Raw genomic sequence first — 21224 nt, 5'->3', positions numbered from 1 at the left:
TGTCATCATTAAAGACTATTATTTTGAAGTTTATCCTCGTCTCCGTGTTACTCGTTCCTCCCTGCTGTGTGCACCGTGACCAGACCTAAAAAGTAAGCGGCGCCCCTTCACCTCGTTTTGTTCGTTTTTTGGAAAGTTTTTATTTTTTGGTTCCTGTTTTGTTTTGTTTGTCTGTCCCGCGGCATGGAAGTTGCCGCTCATCATCCCGCCGAAGCCCACAGCAAGTGGGCGTGGGAGTTCGACGGGATCACCGTGAGTCCGTTGGCCGCAAGCCCCTCTGGTCTGCCGCCGTTTGCAGCTCTCTTCAGCCCGCCGTTCGCGGCTCTCTCTAGCCCGCTGTTCGCGGGGATTTCATTGCCGCCAGCTGTGGCTCTCCCTAGCCCGCCAGCCGCCGCTCACCCTAGCCCGCCTGGAGTAAAAATCTATTTAAACTTAATTAATATAAGTTAAATTAAAATTAATTTTATCACTGAAGAACTGACCACCACACAGAATATGAAAAACTTTAGGAGTTAGCTGTCCACAGTAGTCCTTAAGATATCAGCACAATAACACACTCAGCAAACTATCGTCTAATTATCGTTATCAACACACCCCTAGCAGGAACAGATATGTTCAAATACAGATTCTGCCGGAAGAGAACCAGTCGATTATCTTTTTTTTTTACGTTTTTAAGCTCTGCTTTATGCAACTGACCAATATCGGTATCAGAATCGGCAAATAGCTGTTTGTTAATATCGTTATCGGCCAAAAAAATAAAAAAAATAAAAATCCTATCAGTGCATCCCTAGTCATTTGGATAATAAAGCGGTTACTGAAGGTATCTGTTGAGTCCTATATGAAACTTGTATTGCCTACTTAACCAGCAGCGCAGAAGGACATAAAATAGCCCTGAATGTGAATGCCTTAATGCTGTGATCTCTTTAGCATTAAAAACAGTTGATGCCTGTGATCCATTCTGTCACTGCAAATAGAAAGAGGCTAAGTGAGAGAATTAGTTTCAGTCACAAATAAACGCGCAGCACATTCATTTCAAGATTATGAATGGCGGAAGTGTCCACAGGCAAAGCTCTTGACAGCAGATGGATTGAATCGAGAGCACATGAACATGCAAATGTGAATAATATGTAGAAACCAGTGAATTGGGGACTGTGAGGTTTAAATCGCATGCCATTTGTCAGGTGTTTTTTTTTTTTTTTGCTTTTGTTGGGTTGTTTTCTTTTTATTTATTTTGTATTGCATGCAGCATTAATACATTGGACAAAACAGAATGTAGTGTAAACCCCCCCCCCCCCCAAAAAAAGTTGAATAATATATTTTTTGGATTTGCCAGTGCAGATCAGCACATAAAGTTGAGAACAAAAGCAAACTTAAAGTTATAGTATACCATAAAGGGGAGTATAGATATATTATATACTGATGCCATGATGATGTATTGAACATACATGAATAAGCTGTGTCATTAACTAGTAATTTTATATATGGATGCAGATTAATATTCACTCACACACCCACTTACCGACACACAAACGTCTGAACACACTGCCCTATCAAGCTCACACCGTTATGATTTTGCTATCTATGGTAAAATAGCAATGGATACTTTTTATGGGCCTCTTTTATGGATCCTCTGGGAAAGCTCAATTACACAGCTGCAACCACGATTGACCTTGGAAGCTAATTTGTTTTTTCCAGTTAACTACAAACCCAAGCGAATGGGCGATTACAGTGAGGTAGATAAAGAAATGCTTATTTATTGTTTCTGTAATCTTTTATTATTTTCATTTACTTTAGCAAAGGCACAGGTGGAATAGGAAGGTCATTTTAGCTGTTGCAGGAAAATGCTTATTTTAATAGAGATTTCAGTGGAGGTCCGTAGCTTCTTTCATGTTCAGATATTTTCCTGTAAATGTTAGATATACTTGTGCTAATTTTAGAAATACTGTGTTCAATGGGTGTTTTTTGCTCTATGTGGTCTTGTTTCATTTCTTGAATTAGAGAGTATCATTACATGTTGTTAAGCAGTGCAATGTTGTGTTGCTTTAATCATTCAGTCACGGCTTTCGTTAACTTATATTTCGTTTAGTTTGCCCAGGCTTTGTTGTCATGTAATAGCAGCAAAATAAAAGATAGAATTCAGTTTCTTGGTATAATAGATGGCATGCAGTGCTACTCAAGGAACCTGTTTTTATCATATTTATAGAGTTTTGCAATTCAAAATAATGGTTTAAACTAATAGAAGCTACTTTTATATTTACTTTGTAAGATAAAAGAAAACCTTGTATCATGCAGTCACACTTAATCTCATAGCAGAAGGACTTTTCCGATTATCCTTTAAATATCTCTTAAAAGCAGACTGCCAGAGTGTGTTTGTTAAAAAACTTAAAAGTTCTCAAAATCTTTCGAGTCAGATCTTATAAACAAATCTAGAAACCTTTAGAAGCTTGAGAGATCCAGACTCGGTTGTAACTATATGGAAATACATTTAAATTTGTGGGTGGTAAAACAGAAAATCCACTTCCATTCCAAGCTGTTGGTAGATTTTAAAACTGATAGAGAGAGCTAACACTAAAAATCTAAATGACCAAATATTAGCTGATTTATCGTCTTGGCAAGTATTTAATTTCATCACTACTTATGATGTCACGTCTGTATGTTTACAGCTTTATGTGCCATGTTTTAGGAAGAGAACAGGGACAGACAATAACCATACGATGTAGAAATGATTGAAGAAAAAAAAAAATAGATTGAGGCCAGGCCTGCTCCATCCAGAGGGCAATTTCTTTCAATCAGGGTCTATATTGTATTTTCTGTAAAAAGAAAGAAAGTGACGTGGAGAAAAAAGAAAGAAAGAAAGAAAAGCCTCCTCAAAATTTAACAAGACTGTGCCGTGGAGCCAAAGGGCATCTCATGAATAATGTATGACGGCACAATGGAAATCAGTTCCTCTCCAAACTCTCTCAGACTCCTCCCCCTGCTGCTTTGGGGCCCTGGCCATGTTTTTTCTTCCAACCACATGTTTCTCTTTTATTTATGCTTCATTTAAACATATGTCACTATGACAGTGTTTGCACAACTATGTACATACAGTACACATAATCTTACATAATTTATATTTTGCTTTGCCCTGGAGCTTTTATTATATATTTTATTTGATTTTTTATTCATGTTCTTTTTATGCTTTTATATGGCATGACAATGGAGGGAGATGAGAGTAGTAGGAAAGAAAGAAGAATTGTGAATGCGAAAGGATGCAGGGGACATGACGAGTTTGAGAAGATAGCACACACAAACTGCCCACACTCTAATTTGTATGCAAAACTTTTGTTTACTTTTCACTTACTTATTTACCTACCTACCTATCTCTCTACCTACCAACCACCTATCCTGGAAATAACTTGTTTGATTGGGAGATATATGTATTTGTATGACCTTCGTTCATATTTGGAACACAAAATAAGATATTTTAATAAAATAAGATCAGTGGTTCAACCTTAATTATATGAAGCTATGAGAATACTTTTTGTGCAAATTATACAAAAATAACAACTTTTTTCAACATTTTCCTTTCTTCCGTGTCAGTCTTTGACAAACATTCAGGAGAGCACCACCACATGTTTGATGCTGCTGACGCAAGTGCCGGCGTTCTGATGTAGAACCTGGATGCCCTGCGTCTTGTTTACAAGCAGAGGAAAACACATGCTGTACATAAAACAGTCTTCGTAAACACGTGTGAAGATTTTGATAGAGGATGACTTGCAATTTTTTGCCCATCCTTACTTATTCAAACCAGAATATACAGATGATGAACTAAGAGAGATGGACATTCTATGTCAGAACGGCGGCTCCTGCGTCAGCAGCACTACACGCATGTGTTGTGATACTCTTGTGAACGTGCGTCGAAGACTGACATGGAAGAGAGGAAAATGTTGAATAAAATCATTATTTTTGTTTTCTTTGTGCACAAAAAGTATTCTCGTAGATTCATTAAATTAACGTTGTTAGTAGTTACATTGCTGTCTATGTAACTATCTAGAAAGCTCTCAGATTTTAATCAAAAATATCTTAATTTGTGTTCCGAAGATGAACAAAGGTCTTACGGGTTTGGAACGACATGAGGGTGAGTAATTAATGACATTATTTTCATTTTTGGGTGAACTATCCCTTTAAATGTTGTTGGTTGCTTTTGATGTCATCTTCATATTTCTGTGGACAATTTATTTTTTATTTTTTTGGCCCGATTAAGCTGCAAAGTGGTCCATATCGAAACCCCTGAGAGAGAATTAAAAAATACATAGTTTTTTTTTTCTTCAGCTTTCATTTCCAACCCTCCCCCCTTTCTTTTGACCTTTAATCATTCCTTAAGGGCCATAAATGTGATTGGTGATTGGTAAACTCAACAGGAGAGACATTGGAGACTCTAAGTGAATCTAATGGCAGTCCACAGCCAGCAGGATTAAACCACATGAAGGTCAGAGCTTTTGCCCATGCCACGTTCTCTTCTTTCCCGAGCCCTAATTCCCAGCTCTGGACTCAGTGGTTGGGAGTCTGATTTGTTTTGTCACTTCAGAGCGAGAGCACACTCTTTCCACACCCACCTCTCTCTCTCTCGCTCACTCTCTTATGATTCACAGTCATTAAAATACTGGAACTTTGGAGCTTTAAAGTCACCCTGACCCATGCTCAGCCACCGGGCCTGAGCAGAATATAAAGCAGCGGAGTGATTGATCTGCTTAAGTATCTGCAATTAAGCCGCCACTGTGTGTGAGACAGGCGCTGTGCAGTGCCACAGATCCCAAAATCAACCTCTACCACTGCAGTCTGCAATCAAACACGAACAGCGATTGTAGGGATCGAACATAAAAGAACTTAATCACGTCTCACCACATTTTCAACCCCTCTGTTTGACCAGCGAGAACAGAATCGGTGTTGTTAGGCCATTTGGCTTGTCAAAAGTTTAGCCAGACGACCTCCAGTTGTATTTTTTATTTTTTTTTACCATGTAATGGTATCGAGTCTTGGGCCGATTAACCTTTGTGGTGATATTTATTTGGTTAGTGATAAACTGAGTGCCGACTCTGTCCGTGAGAGTCCCATGCCCTTGACTTCCCTGCTCCGATGCTATAGAAATTTTCGATTAATCTAGGAAGTTCATTGGATGGGGATCAAGAACTCATTTAAAGCTGCACTCTTGAGGCACGTCTGGGCAAAATCTAATACTAAGAACGAGGGTGGAAGGGGGTATTGAACTTGCAGTGATACCTTTAAAGCGTCTTCCATCAATCCATGTTTGACTTTCAGACCTCTTTGCCAGGTGCAAATTGTTTCTCTTAAAAAGAAAGGAAATAAAAGAGTGAGACGGGGTGACGCCAGGGTCGTCAGGCTCTTTTCAGCTTGCCCTAATAGCATATTTATGAGGGCTGTAATCTATAATGACATTTTCGATACCACCCCCGTTCTGTTACTTACACGATCCTGATCCATTCCCTGGGATAATCACTATACGTTAATGGGGGTGACTTGAGCCTGAATTGCTTTTTAACTCAAATGGACATCTCAATTGCTGCATTGCGGGATGGACATGAGAAAGAGAATGAGAGTGATTCTTTAAAAAGATTATGGGTGTGTGGAAACGATGGGGAAGTGTGTTTTATGTGCTCGACTTGCACTATCATCGTTACTACTTATGTACCCATGTTTTGTGCATGTAGCTTCACTTATGAACATTAAGTCTGCCTGGTAAACTCTATTATACACACAATCTCATTGAGCAGATCTGGCTTTAGTTTAAACTCATGTCCATGAGTGCACTTTCAAGTTACCACTGTAGTATTTCCTGTCTGGTGACTGTAATCCATCCATCATATTGATCTGGGAGATTTCCATCTGGGGTTTTTCAGCTCCAATGAGGCACCTGTGAGATCATTAAATCTGTGTGAATACGAATGGGAATGGGATAAAGGTCATCATGTGTCTCATTTTCAGGAAATGTCTACTGTCAATCAAAAACTTTAATGATTTATTGATGGAGATGCTTACATGTTATTTTAAGTGGTCTTCTGACAATAAGAAATATTTTTATATGTACTGTATGTTATAGCCACAGTTTGACATACTAGTTTAGTGTTAAAATGAATCCTAGATCAAATTTAATGGTTATTTAATGAATGAGACAATTCTGTGGGCAATTGATGTATTACTGTATAGCCACAATTTTATATACAACTCTAACTGTTAAAATGATTAAGATCATAATTTTATTCAAATGAATAATACTGGGAATAATAATAATAATAATATATACATGCTGGAACAAACTTATTGCATTGCTGGTTTTATTTTCATTTTCATTGTCAAGATGAGTGTATTTACATACAAGGATCAATTAATTGATTGTCGTGTTTTTATTCCTCAATACTTGGTACAATTTTAGTGTTACATTTCTACAATATTTCAAAATAACAATTGTCTTTTTACAGCGTAGTTGGAATCTTTTTCTTGATGTCTGCAACAGAACTTCACTTTTTAAGAATTGTGTTTTAGTATAATCTGGCAAGATTTAAACATTTTGACATGTTTTCCGCAGTTTTGGATTAATTGGACATAATTATGAAAAGTTTTTTTTCCTTGTGGTAGAGAAAACCCTTGGCTGAGGATTAGTTGACACTCATTTTAAAAGATGATTATGAAATGCATTCATATTTGAACAAAGCTTCTGCAGCTGTCTTACAAATCATAGTTCTATACAGCGAAAATGATTGTTCAAACAACACTGAACTATTTTTATTGTGGAAAATATCTTGAAATCTTGCTTTAAGAAAGTGAATGGGGTGAATGAGAAAAGTAATGAATTCTAGATGAATAATAGAGAGATGTGAATCCATCCTGATGTGTGGAAACAGAAGCTCGGTGTGACCCATGTATATCCACCTGTTCCAGTGCGGGATCTCTATATCGGAACAAAAGCTGGCAATAGTGCAATAAAAGATGCAATCTGCACCGAGCCTCACTTAATCTGTCCGGTGGTTGCCATCGTAAATCAAGTCTAATGTCATGTGACAAGTAGTCAGAACTCAACGCCACTTCCATTATTTCGGCAGGCCTCAAAGGAAAAAGGGTCTAGAGAATTTGGGGGTAGTAATAAATAAATAAATAATGTGCGTGAGAGGATGAAAACTAATTTCAGTAAAGGCGGACCTGTGGGTGATTGATTCTGTGGAAGGCATTAATCATGTTCTCACCATCTTCATGCCCATCAGTTTTTGTGAAGATGGTTTTAGCATTACATAGGGTGTCACGGTTTAACCGTGAACTGTTTTAGGGACATAAAGTTTAGTCAGGGATTGGGTTACACCATGGACACCGGCATATGCTGTGGTTTGGATATATGGTGTCCATATTGATATTATTAGTAGCAGCAGTAGTAGATTTTTTTTTTTTGTATCACTTTAGATCTCCATAAATGGGGTCATTTTTCATAACTTGTAATTAATAATTAATAATATTATATATATATATATATATATATGTATATACGTGTGTGTGTGTGTGCATATATGTATATATTAGGGGTGGCACGGTACACAGATGTCACGGTTCGGTACGTACCTCGGTTCGGGGGTCATGGTTCGATACGATTTTGGTACAACAGGGGGGGGGGAAATCTACTATGCTCAGTTTCTTTTCATTTATTTCTTTTCACAACAGACAGTAGTGCAAATTAAAAAAAAATTCCATCTAGATGTGAAAATACTAAATATTATTACATGTTATATATATAAAATCTGTTTTGTTTTCATTGTGAGTGTACACAAATAAAAGCAGACCTTTATACAGTGATTATTAATAAGACAATAAGTGTTTAAAGTTGATTCTGCTGGTATAAGGAAACAGTTGAAGTGATCGCGCCGGAGTCACACACACACACACAAAACACATCAGTTCCAGCATTGCTAACTTGACAGCGCAGTTGGTACTTTATCACAGGGTTCCCATGGGTCCTTGAAATCCTTGAAAGTTTGTGAATCTGATTAAAAATTTTCAAGGCCCTGGAAAGTTTTTGAAAATAAACAAACATAGATACAGGTCCTTGAAAATTCCATATTATTCCCTCCGGTCCGCTAATGTGTTATTTCACCAACACTTTGTGCATACTAGCTTGCTTGATTTACGTTGCACATTTATGCGTTACGTTAAGTGTTTCCCATGTGAGGTACTTTGTGTTGTTCATTGCCATAACGTTCACACGCACACGAAACTACTGAGATGGTACCTCAACGTTTCACAGACACACCGTGAAACATTGCAAAAATAGGCTGAAACCGCTGAAACGTGATAACTGGAAAATGCAAGTTTCAAGATATTTGGCTCACCAAAGAAGATTACAAAGAATGGCTTGCCAGAGATCCAAAGGATGTAATGTTGAATTGCTTTGCTTGTTAAGATAATGTAAAGCCATGAGGCAAGAAAAACTTAAAAGCATATTCATATATCTTAAAACTTCTGGTTACATGAGCCTAAGCTCTTTTCAATAAAATCCATGCAAAAGTTAATATCAGATCATTTTAGAATACAGTATAGTATGTACCAAATATGATTAAATTTTATGCAAAACAGAAATACGAAAAATATCAGATTTCTGTCATATGGCCAAAAATAAATGCAAAAAAAAAAAAAATTGCTTTTTTGCATAGTTGTGTTTGACACATGAAAACTGTAACAATGTATCTTACAAGGTGACGCGATGTAACCTTTGCTCTCACTTGAAATGTGTCGCCACATTAAGTCCTTGAATTTGAGGGTATTGGACCTGGAAAGTCCTTGAAAGGTCCTTGAATTTGAAGTTAACCAAGGTGTGGGAACCCTGTTATCAAAATAAAATACAGTGAGCCAAACATCAGCGCGCCCTCCTCTGTGTCACCGTTGGAACGCGACTGCTATCATTTACATAATAAGTAATAGTTTAGCATTCAGATACGTTACATTGCGAATATGGAAATATTATGGAATATTTGGATTTGTGCCGAATGAGAGAGGTAGGACACACGAGCACAAAGCTCCATTACGCAAACAGTTGAGTGCACAAGCCTTTAACCCTCTGGGGTCGACAAACGCGTATACGCGTTTTGTGGCAGATTTTCCTGATAAGGCCGAAATGAGCTTGAATTACTCTGCCATTTTTGATCGTACAGATAAGAGCAATACACCATTCGAATCTGTAAGGGGTCTACTTTTATTTGTATACACTCATAATAACAACTAAACGTTGTGCTTTTGAAGAATAAAGAAAACAAACAGGGAGCGCTCTCTGTCTTCTCCGTCGCCGCGAACTGTATAAGCAACTGAAAAAAGCACAAATGTAAGGGCATGTCAAAACTTCTCCAGGCCCCCAAAACACCCTCAGACCCCAGAGGGTTAAAGTATACTCTCTTGTCAGTCTAATGTGAGAGACGCGTTCAAAATCAGCACATGGTCACTGGCTAGGGGGCTTTGTTTTCAAGTGCGCAACTCATGGCATTCGCTGTTCTTCTGCTGGCGGTTATCAAACAGCGCTGCATTACTGCGGGCGCCCCCTTCTGGATTGGGGGTGAATTGCCTGTGTTCGTCGTAAGGCCTCATGCACCGAACCGAGACGCCCGTACCGTGACGGTTCGGTACGAATACATGTACTATGCCACCCCTAGTATATGTGTGTATGTGCTCTCCTGGAGAGACTGTACGCTCGAAGCGCACACACATAACGCCAGGTTCACATTATTATACTGAATTTGCAGTGCGTATGCGGTGTGTATTTTTTCTGCGCTCATGTTAACGTATCAGAGCACGCGGTTGTGGTCCGGTAGTGCGTTCCATGAGCTGTGCGTCTGCAGCAGTGCAGTGAAAAGTGTAGTAGTGTAGTAATGACACTATAAATGCATATAATTAAAGTCTAGTGTGTTTCACAGTCAAGACATATGGCTTTTTGGCTAGGAAAAGATCGCTTTTAGATAAACAAGGCAATAATAGATGGCACTTGTGGAAGTATAGAAAGCAAATTTATTTAAGAACTGCAGGATTGTTTATAATAAAGATTTAAATGCAAAATAAAATGCAGCAGAGCTGACTGTTTCTGCCAGTCATAAGTTCATTTAGAATGTTTGTGATGACATAAGAAAAGTAGTTTAAATGTTTTGCCACTTGCTTGAGCAACTTAATATATAAATCTAGAAGTAAATGCAAAAGTAAAAAGTATTGAATAATGTGTTGCTTGTTTTGCATTTAAATACGTCTATAAATATTGTATTACTGTTAAAAGAAAAAGAAAGAATCACAATGAAAACATTTTCTGTAATCAATGTTTGGATTTGAAATCAAAATAATGGATAAATGTTTTGTTTGTGGTAAACACATGGGTCAGTAGTGGGCTCCTGTGTGAAATCAGGATTGTGCTGCGTGTAAGCTTTTCTGCAACAACTGCACGATTGTAAAAACAAAAATGCACTAAAACTATGCATCAAATATTTAGGTGAGATAAAAGAATATTTTTGAAAAACTGTATAAAAAATGCCTCCCTCCACACCTTGAATTAAAAAATCATCTCTCACAAGAGTCACTTAAGAGGGGAATTCCCCCAATTTTCAAAAATGAAATTCAGGCACTGAATAAATGTCTAAAAATACTGATTGGAGTATCAATAGAAATAATTCTACATAATAAAAAGACGGCTTTAAAAAGATCGGTATCGGCAGATACTGCTTTCTGTGATCGGCGATCGGCCTCAAAAATCCTGATCGGAGCACCCCTAATATATATAGTAATTTATGCTGGCCCTGTCTTTAAGGATCACAGCTAAAATATACTATCTCATGTAAACAAACAGTAGTTATAGTGCATGTTTGGTTTTATTTACTTAGTTAGATGAGAGGGTGTTTGTGTATTCAGGGTGGTGGTTCATAGTAGATGACCATAGCTGTAAATCCACCAATCAAAGTAATGATACCATGTCCTTCTCTTGAAGTTTCAGCACAGTGGTGCTGAATGGTCCTATGAGAGCGAGTTGGCCAATCCCCTAGACGCCTGACGGAGATGTTCTGTCAGTCTTGTTCCTGCATCCCCTGAGAGCACTGGGCCTGTTTCGGTTAATGAGCCCCAACTGCGCTAATGTGTGTTAAAATAGGACTATGTGATTCCCTGCTGCTCTAGCATCACAGCATTATGACAGGCACCGGTGCATCAGTAGCGCTGTGGTACACTTCATTCTCCATGATTACACCCTTGGGCTTCAAGCGTCGACACTACAACAGGTCCACACGCCTGACATTCAAGGGAATGTACTTTCGCTACAACACTGTGTGAGAACTTATTCACTCCGATTAGACTCACTGTGTTTCCTTCACCACTGTCATTGTTGTGTGGGAAAATGAAAAATGGGCAAAGCACATACTTGGGCTGTCAGAAGGATGGCATTTTCTTGTGAGATGTGCTTGAAAAGAAACTGTTTTGCTCTGCGCGGTTCTCTTGGTTGCCATCTTAAACACAATGTGGCTCAATTTGGCTCATCTGTAATGAAAAGCTCTTTCGCCTTTCAGCCTCTTTGCTATTATAGGGTACATAAAGTAGTTTAGGGGGTGTCTTGTATGTGTGTGGAATTACTAGAATTATAAAATGCAAATCAGTCAGTAATGGGCATGTAGACACTGCAAAGTTACAACCTCATTTAAATATTGCAGGGTACATATTATTATTTTTATTTTATTTTATTTATTTTTTTACCATTTCTAGAGTAATACCAGACACGGAGTTCCCCAAAATTCTTTGTCCAATCTTTGCTACACAATTTAAGATATTTTTAATGAAACCTAATGTTTTTGTCCCTCCATTGAAAGTCCAGGTAACTAAAACTTTGAAGATTCACAAAGGCATTGTAAAACCAATCCATGTGAATTAAGCAGTTTAATTCAAGTTTTGTGAAGAGATACAGTCACTTTATAGTATCAACTGATTTAATTTAGGCCCTTTTTTAAATCTAAATAATGATCAACACACATACAAAAACTTTTTTTTTCTATTTTTCTCATTTTCTTTTTCTTTTAATTTTCTTAATGATTTGAAAATGGCCAGTTTAATTGCAGCAGGGCTGCAACTTCAGTCCTTGAGGGCCACAGTCCTGCAGAGTTTAGCTCCAACTTGAATCAAACACACCTGCCTGTAGCTTTCTAGTAATCTTGAAGACACTGATTATCTTATTCAGGTGTGTTTGATTAGAGTTGGAGTGAAACTCTGCAGGACAGTGGCCCTCCAGGACCAAAGCCCAGCCCTGGGTTACAGGGTATTGATAGACAGGATGCTATATCTGAAAAGTGATTGTTGTCAATTTTTAGGAATAGACATGTCTTCAAAAATAGACATGGACTAAAATCAAGTAGACGAGGGCTAAGTAAGGTGGCCCAGTAGTGCACAATACAACGAAATTAGTACAACACAATGGAAACAAGCTATAACGCAAAGAAATTAGCACAACACATCGGAAACCAGCTGCAATGCAAATAAATTAGCACAACACAATGGAAACAAGCCACAACACAAAGAAATTAGCGCAACACAACGGAAACAAGCCGCAACACAACGGAAACAAGCCGCAACACAATGGAAACAAGCCACAACACAATGAAATTAGCGCAACACAATGGAAACAAGCCGCAACACAATGAAATTAGCACAACACAATGGAAACAAGTCGCAACACAATGAAATTAGCACAACACAATGGAAACAAGTCGCAACACAATGGAAACAAGCCACAACACAACGGAAACAAGCTGCAAAACAGTGGAATTGGCGCAACACAACAAACTTACCAAAGCATATTGGAAACAAGCCGCAACACAATGGAAACAAGCCACAACACAATGAAATTAACGCAATACAACGGAAACAAGCCGCAACACAAAGAAATTAGCGCCACACAATGGAAACAAGCCACAACACAATTAAATTAGTGCAACACAATGGAAACAATCCACAACACAACGGAAACAAGCTGCAAAACAACGGAATTGGCGCAACACAACACAACAAACTTACTAAAGCACATTGGAAACAAGCCACAACACCTCAAAATTAGCACATCACAATTAAATTAGTCCTATGCATCGTGCTGTGGCAATTTTGTTGTGTGTTGTGGAGATTTCATTGTGTTGTGCACTACTGGACCACCATAGCTAAAAATGTTTAGCACTGAAATATGTCAATCATATTTAGCTTCAGGTGCTGGTCGTGAACGTGTCGTGACAAGTGACTGTAATGCGCTGCATATGTAATCGTCAAAAATGACTTTTCTAGCAGATGTTTCGATGACATTGAGCTATGGCTTATATTAGATTATGTAGATAATTCAATGAAAATTCATTGGTTTTCATCTAATCATGGTCTGCATGTATTCACACAAGCTGTTTTGTGTTGTTGATGGCTTGCAAGTAAAATACATTAAAAAAAAATAAATTAAAAAAATCACTGGTCAGAGGCTCCTCCAAAAAAAAGCCATTACAACATAAGCAGCCGACACACATATTTCATGCAGTCGTTTAAATATTAATGATTTCGTTTGCAAAAAAAGTTGTAGTGCTAGTGACTCTCACCCATTTTTATCCCCTTCCCTCAGCGCTGTTGGGCTTGGTCGTTCTGAGCTGGAGAAGTTAAAAAATACTTCATTGCATCAGATGTGCAATAAATAGCAAACGTGGACTAAGCTCCCGTAAACTATTAATACTTCCCCATACATCTGTTTCTTTCGCTCTCCCTCCCTCTTCAGGTCTGTCTTTCTTTGTGCTTGTAGAGCTTGTTGAGCCAAATCTGACATTTGGTAAATACTGCAAGAATGAGCTTACGTTTCTTTGTCAGACAACTTTCTGTTTTCTTCTCAGCTTATGCGATTAACGCTCACTACAATAAAGAAGCTGTCCTACTGTGCTTGTCTTATCTGAGTAATTAACACTAATTCTGACAATCCCAAGACCTGAGCATTGGTACATCTAAGCTTAGGGCAGGTGGGTTGTTATTGAGCAAATCATACAGAGGGAGAAAACTATATATACAAATATAATTTTTTTGTATGGATTTTTTCATATGTGGATGATTACACATACTAATTACTTTGAAACTGGTGCGTTTTATGTCTGTCTATGTTTGTTTTGTTGATGTGTTTTTGTTGGTTTACTTTTGAAGTTTTAAATTGCTTGACTCCATGTGGTTGTGAAATATGCTCGTACTTGATGTTTTTCTTTCCTCTTCTGTAGGTTAAAACAATAGTTTACTCTAAAATGAAATACTATCGGCATTTTGTTGTTTTAATCTCTAATGACATGGTTTCTTCTGTAAAAACATAACAGGAGAAGTTCTGAGGACTGTGATGGTCGCTAGATGTGATTACAATGATTAAAGCTTTCAAGCTTTAAAAAAGGACCTACAATTCGGTCTGTTCATCACGCTAAGTTATCGAATGGTTTCAGATTTCTTGGAATATAGCGCATGAGTCACTTGGACCACTCTTATGGTGCTTTGTTGAAGCTTGAAATCCTCGGTTCTTTGTAATTGCATGCTTTGCTTTAGTGTTCCACTGAGAAAGAGAGAATAAAGTGAACTACACTCCATAAATCCTGTCTTCTCTTAATTATTACAGGTTTACTGGTCCAAACCTGCCATCACCCATCATCAGCAGCAAGAACTGGCTGAGACTCCACTTCACATCCGATGGAAACCACAAACTGAAAGGCTTCAGTGCTCAGTATCAAGGTAAGATACTTCACCAGGCTGTCGTGGGCCTGGTGCCTTTACTTGTGTCTATGCAACAAGACATCGAAACAGCTCAGGGGTTCTAGCTGTCAAGACTGAAGAGACTGAAATGGGAGAGATGGAGAAAGCGAAAGGCTAAGATATATGCCGAACCTTATTTACAGTACATTCTACACAGCATCCTGCCCTTTGCAAGTTTGTTTTTCCTTTTTTATTTTATTTTATTAATATATAAAAATATTTTACCATATTTAAATCTGTTTTATAGAGTTTTTCCCCATAATCAGTGCATAAAACCTGCAAAGAAGTGCAGAGATTCACTGTAGGTCTACCACACCTGCTCTCAGTAGTCATTGTGTGCCCTGCAGTTTTCCCCTGTCTGCAGTTAGAATTAAAGTCATACCATTTGAATCATCTTGGTTAAGTGTTAATAAGTCCGTTAAAGGTCATGAATACCCCCAACTCCTGACACGTAGAGATACACACACACACACACACACACACACCAGCTGAGCTACTAGCAGCACTCTCATCACACTCAAGTTCAAAGGTCACCACTCAAAGGAGATGAGCAGAGGAACGGGATTAGTCAGCTCAGCTACGGGAAACAAAGACGGAATCTGCAGGAATTTCACCTCCTCCATAAGCAGATCAGAGCGATGGGATGGGATTACAGGGCTGGAGTTTGATAAATAAATACTTTTAGAGTATCAGGAAGAGAGAAAGGGAAGCTAAGCTCTTAATTAGATTTCACACTGACCTCTCTCCTTTTATTTTACCTCCCTTCCTCTCTTAACCTTTAGTGAAATGCTCTGGAATGAGTAACGTCCAATGAGAACACACTCTTTACATAACAAGCTACATTGCTTCCTCTCAGTCTTTTTTCAACTCTGTCCGAGATTAGATGGAGAGAGAGGGCAAAGCGATTTAGAGAAAGACATTCTCATAGTCTTAGGGTTTTACCATTAATGTCCAAAATGTTGATCTATAATACACTCTAAAATGTTTGGATATTTTTTGGCAACATACTTAATTTGTCACAAATTCTATACTATTTTGGTCAATTATACAAATTTTTTTTTTCAGGTTCCACCACCTTGACTTGAAAATATAAGGCGTTTTGTGTTGTGTTGTGTTTTGTTTTGTTTTCCAGATCTGTACATTGAGGGCCCTCATAAAAAAAATAATAATAATAATAATGATGATAATAAAACATACATGTTTTGATAATAATGACACACTTCACCTTTCAAGTAGTTGCGGATATTTTTGAATCAGTTTTCTTGATTTTAATTGACTTGTTACTATTTGGCTTTGCTGAAACAGCTGATTGTGAATGGTAAATATCTCCATTACAAATGCTTACCCAAATGCTGATTTTCTTTTGAGAACATTTAAGTGCCGAGACAATGCAACAGAAAACAATGACTGGCTGTGTGCGTGTGTGTGTGTGTGTGTGTGTGTGTGTATGAATGCGTGCTGGCATTATTTTGTCGCTTTTTCAACAAACATGCTGCGCTTTGTTCACACACAATAGGCTTTTTTGCACAAGAATGACAGTTTCTTTAAAAGACTGTAATTGTAATTACAATGCAGTTCATGATTTGTAATGCCTAGCAAGCATCTGGCCTATGATTATAGTTTTTTCAGCTTTTTCTAATCCTTCCTGCTCTCAAATAAACATGTTATAATTCTTTTGACTTCCAGTGAAGAAAATGACAGAACTGAAGTCCAGAGGGGTGAAGATGCTGCCAAGTAAAGACAACCACAGCAAGATATCAGTTTGTAAGTCAACCTTTCCATGTACATGAAGGACATTTTCCTAAATCAACTTTACGTTTACATTCATGCACATGGCAGATGCCTTTATGCCTTTATTTACCAAAACAAAACATTCACAACTGAATTCTTAGTTGATCTTAAAATATATAACAGTTTACATCCAAAACCTTTTTTTTTTTTCAACTCTGTTGGAAATGTTAAGGTTTTTAAGCATTGTGAGCATGCAGATTGTCCACTCATTGGTGAAAGCAGTGGCACTTGCAGCATGTCCTCAAGCTCGGCACAAGCACACAACCTTGAACATTAACGTAATCTTTATTCTACGCCATGTCAATTGGAGACAAATGGAGCTATTTTTCTCCCTAAGGCCAGAGGGGAGGGAAAATAAGTTACCGTTTCCATTGTTGGCAAACAGAGAAAGAAAAAGCTTATCGAGGAGGGGTAATTGGACTGTGTGCTGAGAGGCTTCTTCAGCTCGCTTTCTTCTGTTATGCCGTCTTTATTTACATTTCTATTACCTCTGCATCATTGTGAGAAAATGTCAGCCTGCCCATGTGAGCATGTGCCCATTGAGGGTGTCATCAGGGATCCCAGTACCATCACCGTGGCCAGCAGCGTCTCAACGGCAGCGCTGACAAGTTTGGCCTTTTGTCCCACATCAATATGCATGAGTGCAGGCACCCAGGCGTGCCTCGGCCAATCAACATGTGTCACTTCAGGTTTTCCCTTCACTATCCTCTCCTGCCTCCTAGCTACCTATTGCAGAAAGCGAGGCTGCGGCCAACCTCCTTGACCCTGAGTGTCATATCCACTTCCTGCAGGGCTGGATGAGTTTGTGTGTTTTGATGCCAGAAAAAATTTTGTGCTCGCATAATGATGTCTGAAAACATCTTGGCATTCTTAGGAGGACTTGATTGATTCTTTTGTTCATTCAATAAACCTCCTGGGCAGGCTGTGTAGACGTTCAAATACACTTATAGATAGCCTTGCTCTCTTCACAAGCTAAATCCATGCTGATGTTCAGACCAGCTGCACAGTTGTAAGTGTGATGCTGCTTTTATGCAGCAGGTCAATAAACCAGATGGTAATCTTGAGTATCTTAGATTTTAGGCAGAATTTGGCCTTTTTTGCCCCCTCCACCAAAAATAGTAGGACAAGATGAAAGAAGAAGCCCTTAAAGAACAGTATTTTTATTAGGTTTAGCAAGAATGTTGCATCTTTCAGTATGGGGACTTAAATTGAAACATGGTAATTTAGTTCATGGAGCACAAAATAGAAAATTATGAAAAAGGGTAGGATGACACTCTACCTGGGTCAAGAACTTATGCTCACTGTCATCTTTTTTTTTAACGACATAATGAATTCTGGGAATATTATATGAAAATGTATGAATTTTGAAAATTAAGTTAAATAATAATAAATCCATTAACTCATTAAAATATGCACATCTGAATTACCTATATAATTATATGAATCATGTATAGGCCTATATTTTGAATTGAAGGGATGCCACGATAGCAATAAACTATGAATTAATTCTGAATGTTTCCACTCAATTGACCTCAATTAGGTTATGATGAATGATAAAAATTATTAAAATGTACATCTAAATCATATAATAATTCCATGAATTATAATAGTTAAATAACAAAGATACTCAGAGTGAAGACCAAATTGTAAAAGTAAATTTAAATATGACCCCAAAAAAGGTATGTATGTATATGTATATGTATATGTATATGTATATATATATATATATATGTATATATATATATATATATATATATATATATATATTAGTGCTGTCAATCGATTAAAAATTTAATGTTGATGTTACAACCGCCTCTCCGTTCTTAAGTTGCCAGGTATACATTCCAAGTATAATACACATTAGTAAAAGGATCTATTTTAATTTTAATTTGTCTATATACACCTTGGGCGGCCGCGGTGCATTATAAAAGTAGCCCAAAAAACCGCAACCCACGGCTCTGTAATTTTTCCCCACGACTGTATTTTTGAAATAGCCCAATTGTGCCGCTAACATTACCCTGGCAACACTGGTTCGCTGTACCCTCATCACACAATGATAGATAACCTTCTGCGCTGCGATGACTGGAAGAAGTTGGGGTCAAACCTTATCAAACGAGTAATTTGCGTTAAATAATATTAACGCGTTAAAATTTTTGGATTAATCGCATTGACACCCCTAATATATATATATGTGTGTGTATGTATGTGTGTGTTTGTGTGTGTGTGTATATATATATATATATATATATAAATAATGTGACGAGTTGGTTGCCTCCCCCTTATTATCATCACCACCCCGTCCCTTATTCGCCGCCCTTCACCAGGCTCCCGACGGGAGTGGGTGTGTGAGAGAGGAGGAGCACTGAAACAGCTAGGGCTGGCGGCGTGTGATGAGGCGCACCTGAACCGAATGGAGCCTCATCACCGCCGCTGTTCAAATACCATGCGCGCCTCTCCTCGGGAGACCGGTGTCTTCCCCGTGCATGCACACTGGTCTCCTCGTGGGTCCAGGAAGGGAACGTGGAGGGACTTCCGAGCTGCCAGAGATGTGAGCTGCTGGACCCGCGGTCCAGACGAAACCGCACCCGTGTTATGGCCATCGGGCCAGGATGCCGGGCCGACCAAGTCCCGTCGTGATGCCATGGGCCAAGAGGTAGACGACGTCGCTGGAGAAGCCACCGTCCCTCGCACCCTGGACCTTAGAGGGGAGCGCGTGCGGCCGCCGGACTCCGCCCCTTACCTGGACCCTCCCTTCCAGAACACTGCCCCTCCTTCACAAACCTCGCAGCACGACGAGGACACCAGATCCCCTGTTTGTTTTGGACACTTTATCCCCTTTGGACACTTTCTTTTATTATTTCTGTTTAAAAAAAGCCTCTCCGAGGCCTGACGCCACACCCACTGTGTCTGTCGTTTGCTCCTCCCGTCACAATATATATATATATATATATATATATATATATATATATATATATATATTTATTTATTTTTTACTTACATGTTATTTGTCAATTAACCATCATCAGAGAACTATGAACATACAAACACGCTGTTAAATTATTGAAATATAAACTTTACGTCAAAGGGATTCAACTGACGAAGTTAGGGAAACCCTGTTATTTACCAAGTGTTTAACTTAAACTGTTCACTTAACATCATATGAACAACCCTCACAAATGTTGAGTCAAGATTCATAGAAGTATAACCATTTAATACGTGTTTTTTTGATGACTTCAATGTTTAAGAGGAAAATGAAAAGTGGGGGTATCCCATCCTACCCTGCTGTTTCATAAATACCAACTTTTTTCTCCCGTTTTGTCATTTGCAGTATCGCAGATGGGGGTGGCGCAAGGACACAACATGTGTCCAGACCCAGGAATCCCAGAGAGGGGCAAAAGAAAAGGCTCTGATTTCAGGTGAGAAATGAGTTTATGGATTACTTATTAAAAATAGTCCACTGAGAGGACACGGAGGAGAGAGGGAAGAGAAGTGCAGTTAATTTAGTGTTTGTAATGCCAAGATGATGAATAGCAAAAGATGCAGGAGGTGGGCACCTGTTTAATTTCTCATTGGCCTTTTAATTCTCAGGGCTCAGGGAGGATATTTGATCAGCATAAACATGGGCTGTGGGCTCCCAAAGGTCACAACAAGAGGGGAAGGAGAGAGAGAGAATGAGAGGGAGAGATGGAAAGAAAGAGAGGAAGGTTTTTCAGTGCCTCATGTATAAAAACGTGGTTATGCTGTATTTACATAAAACATAAGGATAATATCCCCTTTTATATTTACTTTTAACAATAATGATGAATGGTGGAATGCTTTTAATTGACAAACCAATACAAATATCACATAATCATTGCTTTTGTCTTACCATTACAATGACGTCACTTCCTGGAGTGTGATGTCATTAAGAATTTGGCTATTAGTTAAAGGGAAATTGCAAAAGACTTAAAGGGATAGTTGACACAAAATTGAAAGTTTTCTTATGTACTGCTGACCCTCATATCTTTCCAAACCTATATGACTTTCAGTCTTCTGTGATGTGTGTGTGTGTGTGTGTGTGTGTGTTTGTAAGTAACCAAAACATTTTGGTTCCTATTGATTTTTGTTATATGGACCAAAAATAGTCGTCAAAAACAAATGAACATTCTTCAGATAGCTTATTTTATGCTCCACAGAAGACAGTAAGTCATAGAGGTTTGGAACAACAAGAGGGTGAATGAATGATGACTAGGGCTGCCACTAACGACTATTTTTATTTCGATTGATCTATCGACTAATTTGTTGATTAATCAGTTAATCTAAATGATTAATTTCCCACAAAAAAAATCAACAATTTTACTTAAGAATATTTTATTAAACTATATTTTATTAAACCAAATAAAATCCAAATTTCTAAGAAATCCTTTTTTTAAAGCAAAAGAAAAGTGCAACATAGAGTGCAAGAAGCAAGTGTCCATCTCATAGTCCAAATCACTGAAATCAAAGTTCAGCATTATAGTGCAAGAATGACAACATATCCACATGTTCTAGTCTACAACTAATACAATTATAAAAAAATTAAAAAAAACACTCTTTAAAGGAGTATTTCCCAGAAATATTATTTAGGAGAAAAATGTAAATGTGCAGTAATTCTTGGGAAGAAA

The 21224-nt window shown here is 38.1% G+C and overlaps 1 protein-coding gene across 1 annotated transcript in view; it reads left to right on the top strand.

Moving 5' to 3' along the window:
• The window catches only part of csmd2 (CUB and Sushi multiple domains 2), a 262731-nt gene that overhangs the window by 91847 nt on the left and 149660 nt on the right, over positions 1-21224 (top strand). The window contains 3 exon segments of the mRNA XM_058752757.1: positions 14657-14769; positions 16477-16554; positions 19910-19997. Of these exon segments, the coding sequence (XP_058608740.1) occupies positions 14657-14769; positions 16477-16554; positions 19910-19997 (279 nt within the window).

This window comes from Onychostoma macrolepis, chromosome 19, assembly GCF_012432095.1.
Source record: "Onychostoma macrolepis isolate SWU-2019 chromosome 19, ASM1243209v1, whole genome shotgun sequence".
Taxonomy (NCBI): domain Eukaryota; kingdom Metazoa; phylum Chordata; class Actinopteri; order Cypriniformes; family Cyprinidae; genus Onychostoma; species Onychostoma macrolepis.
The sequence above is the reverse complement of the archived record's forward strand: the minus strand, read 5'-3'. Positions and strand labels throughout refer to the sequence as shown.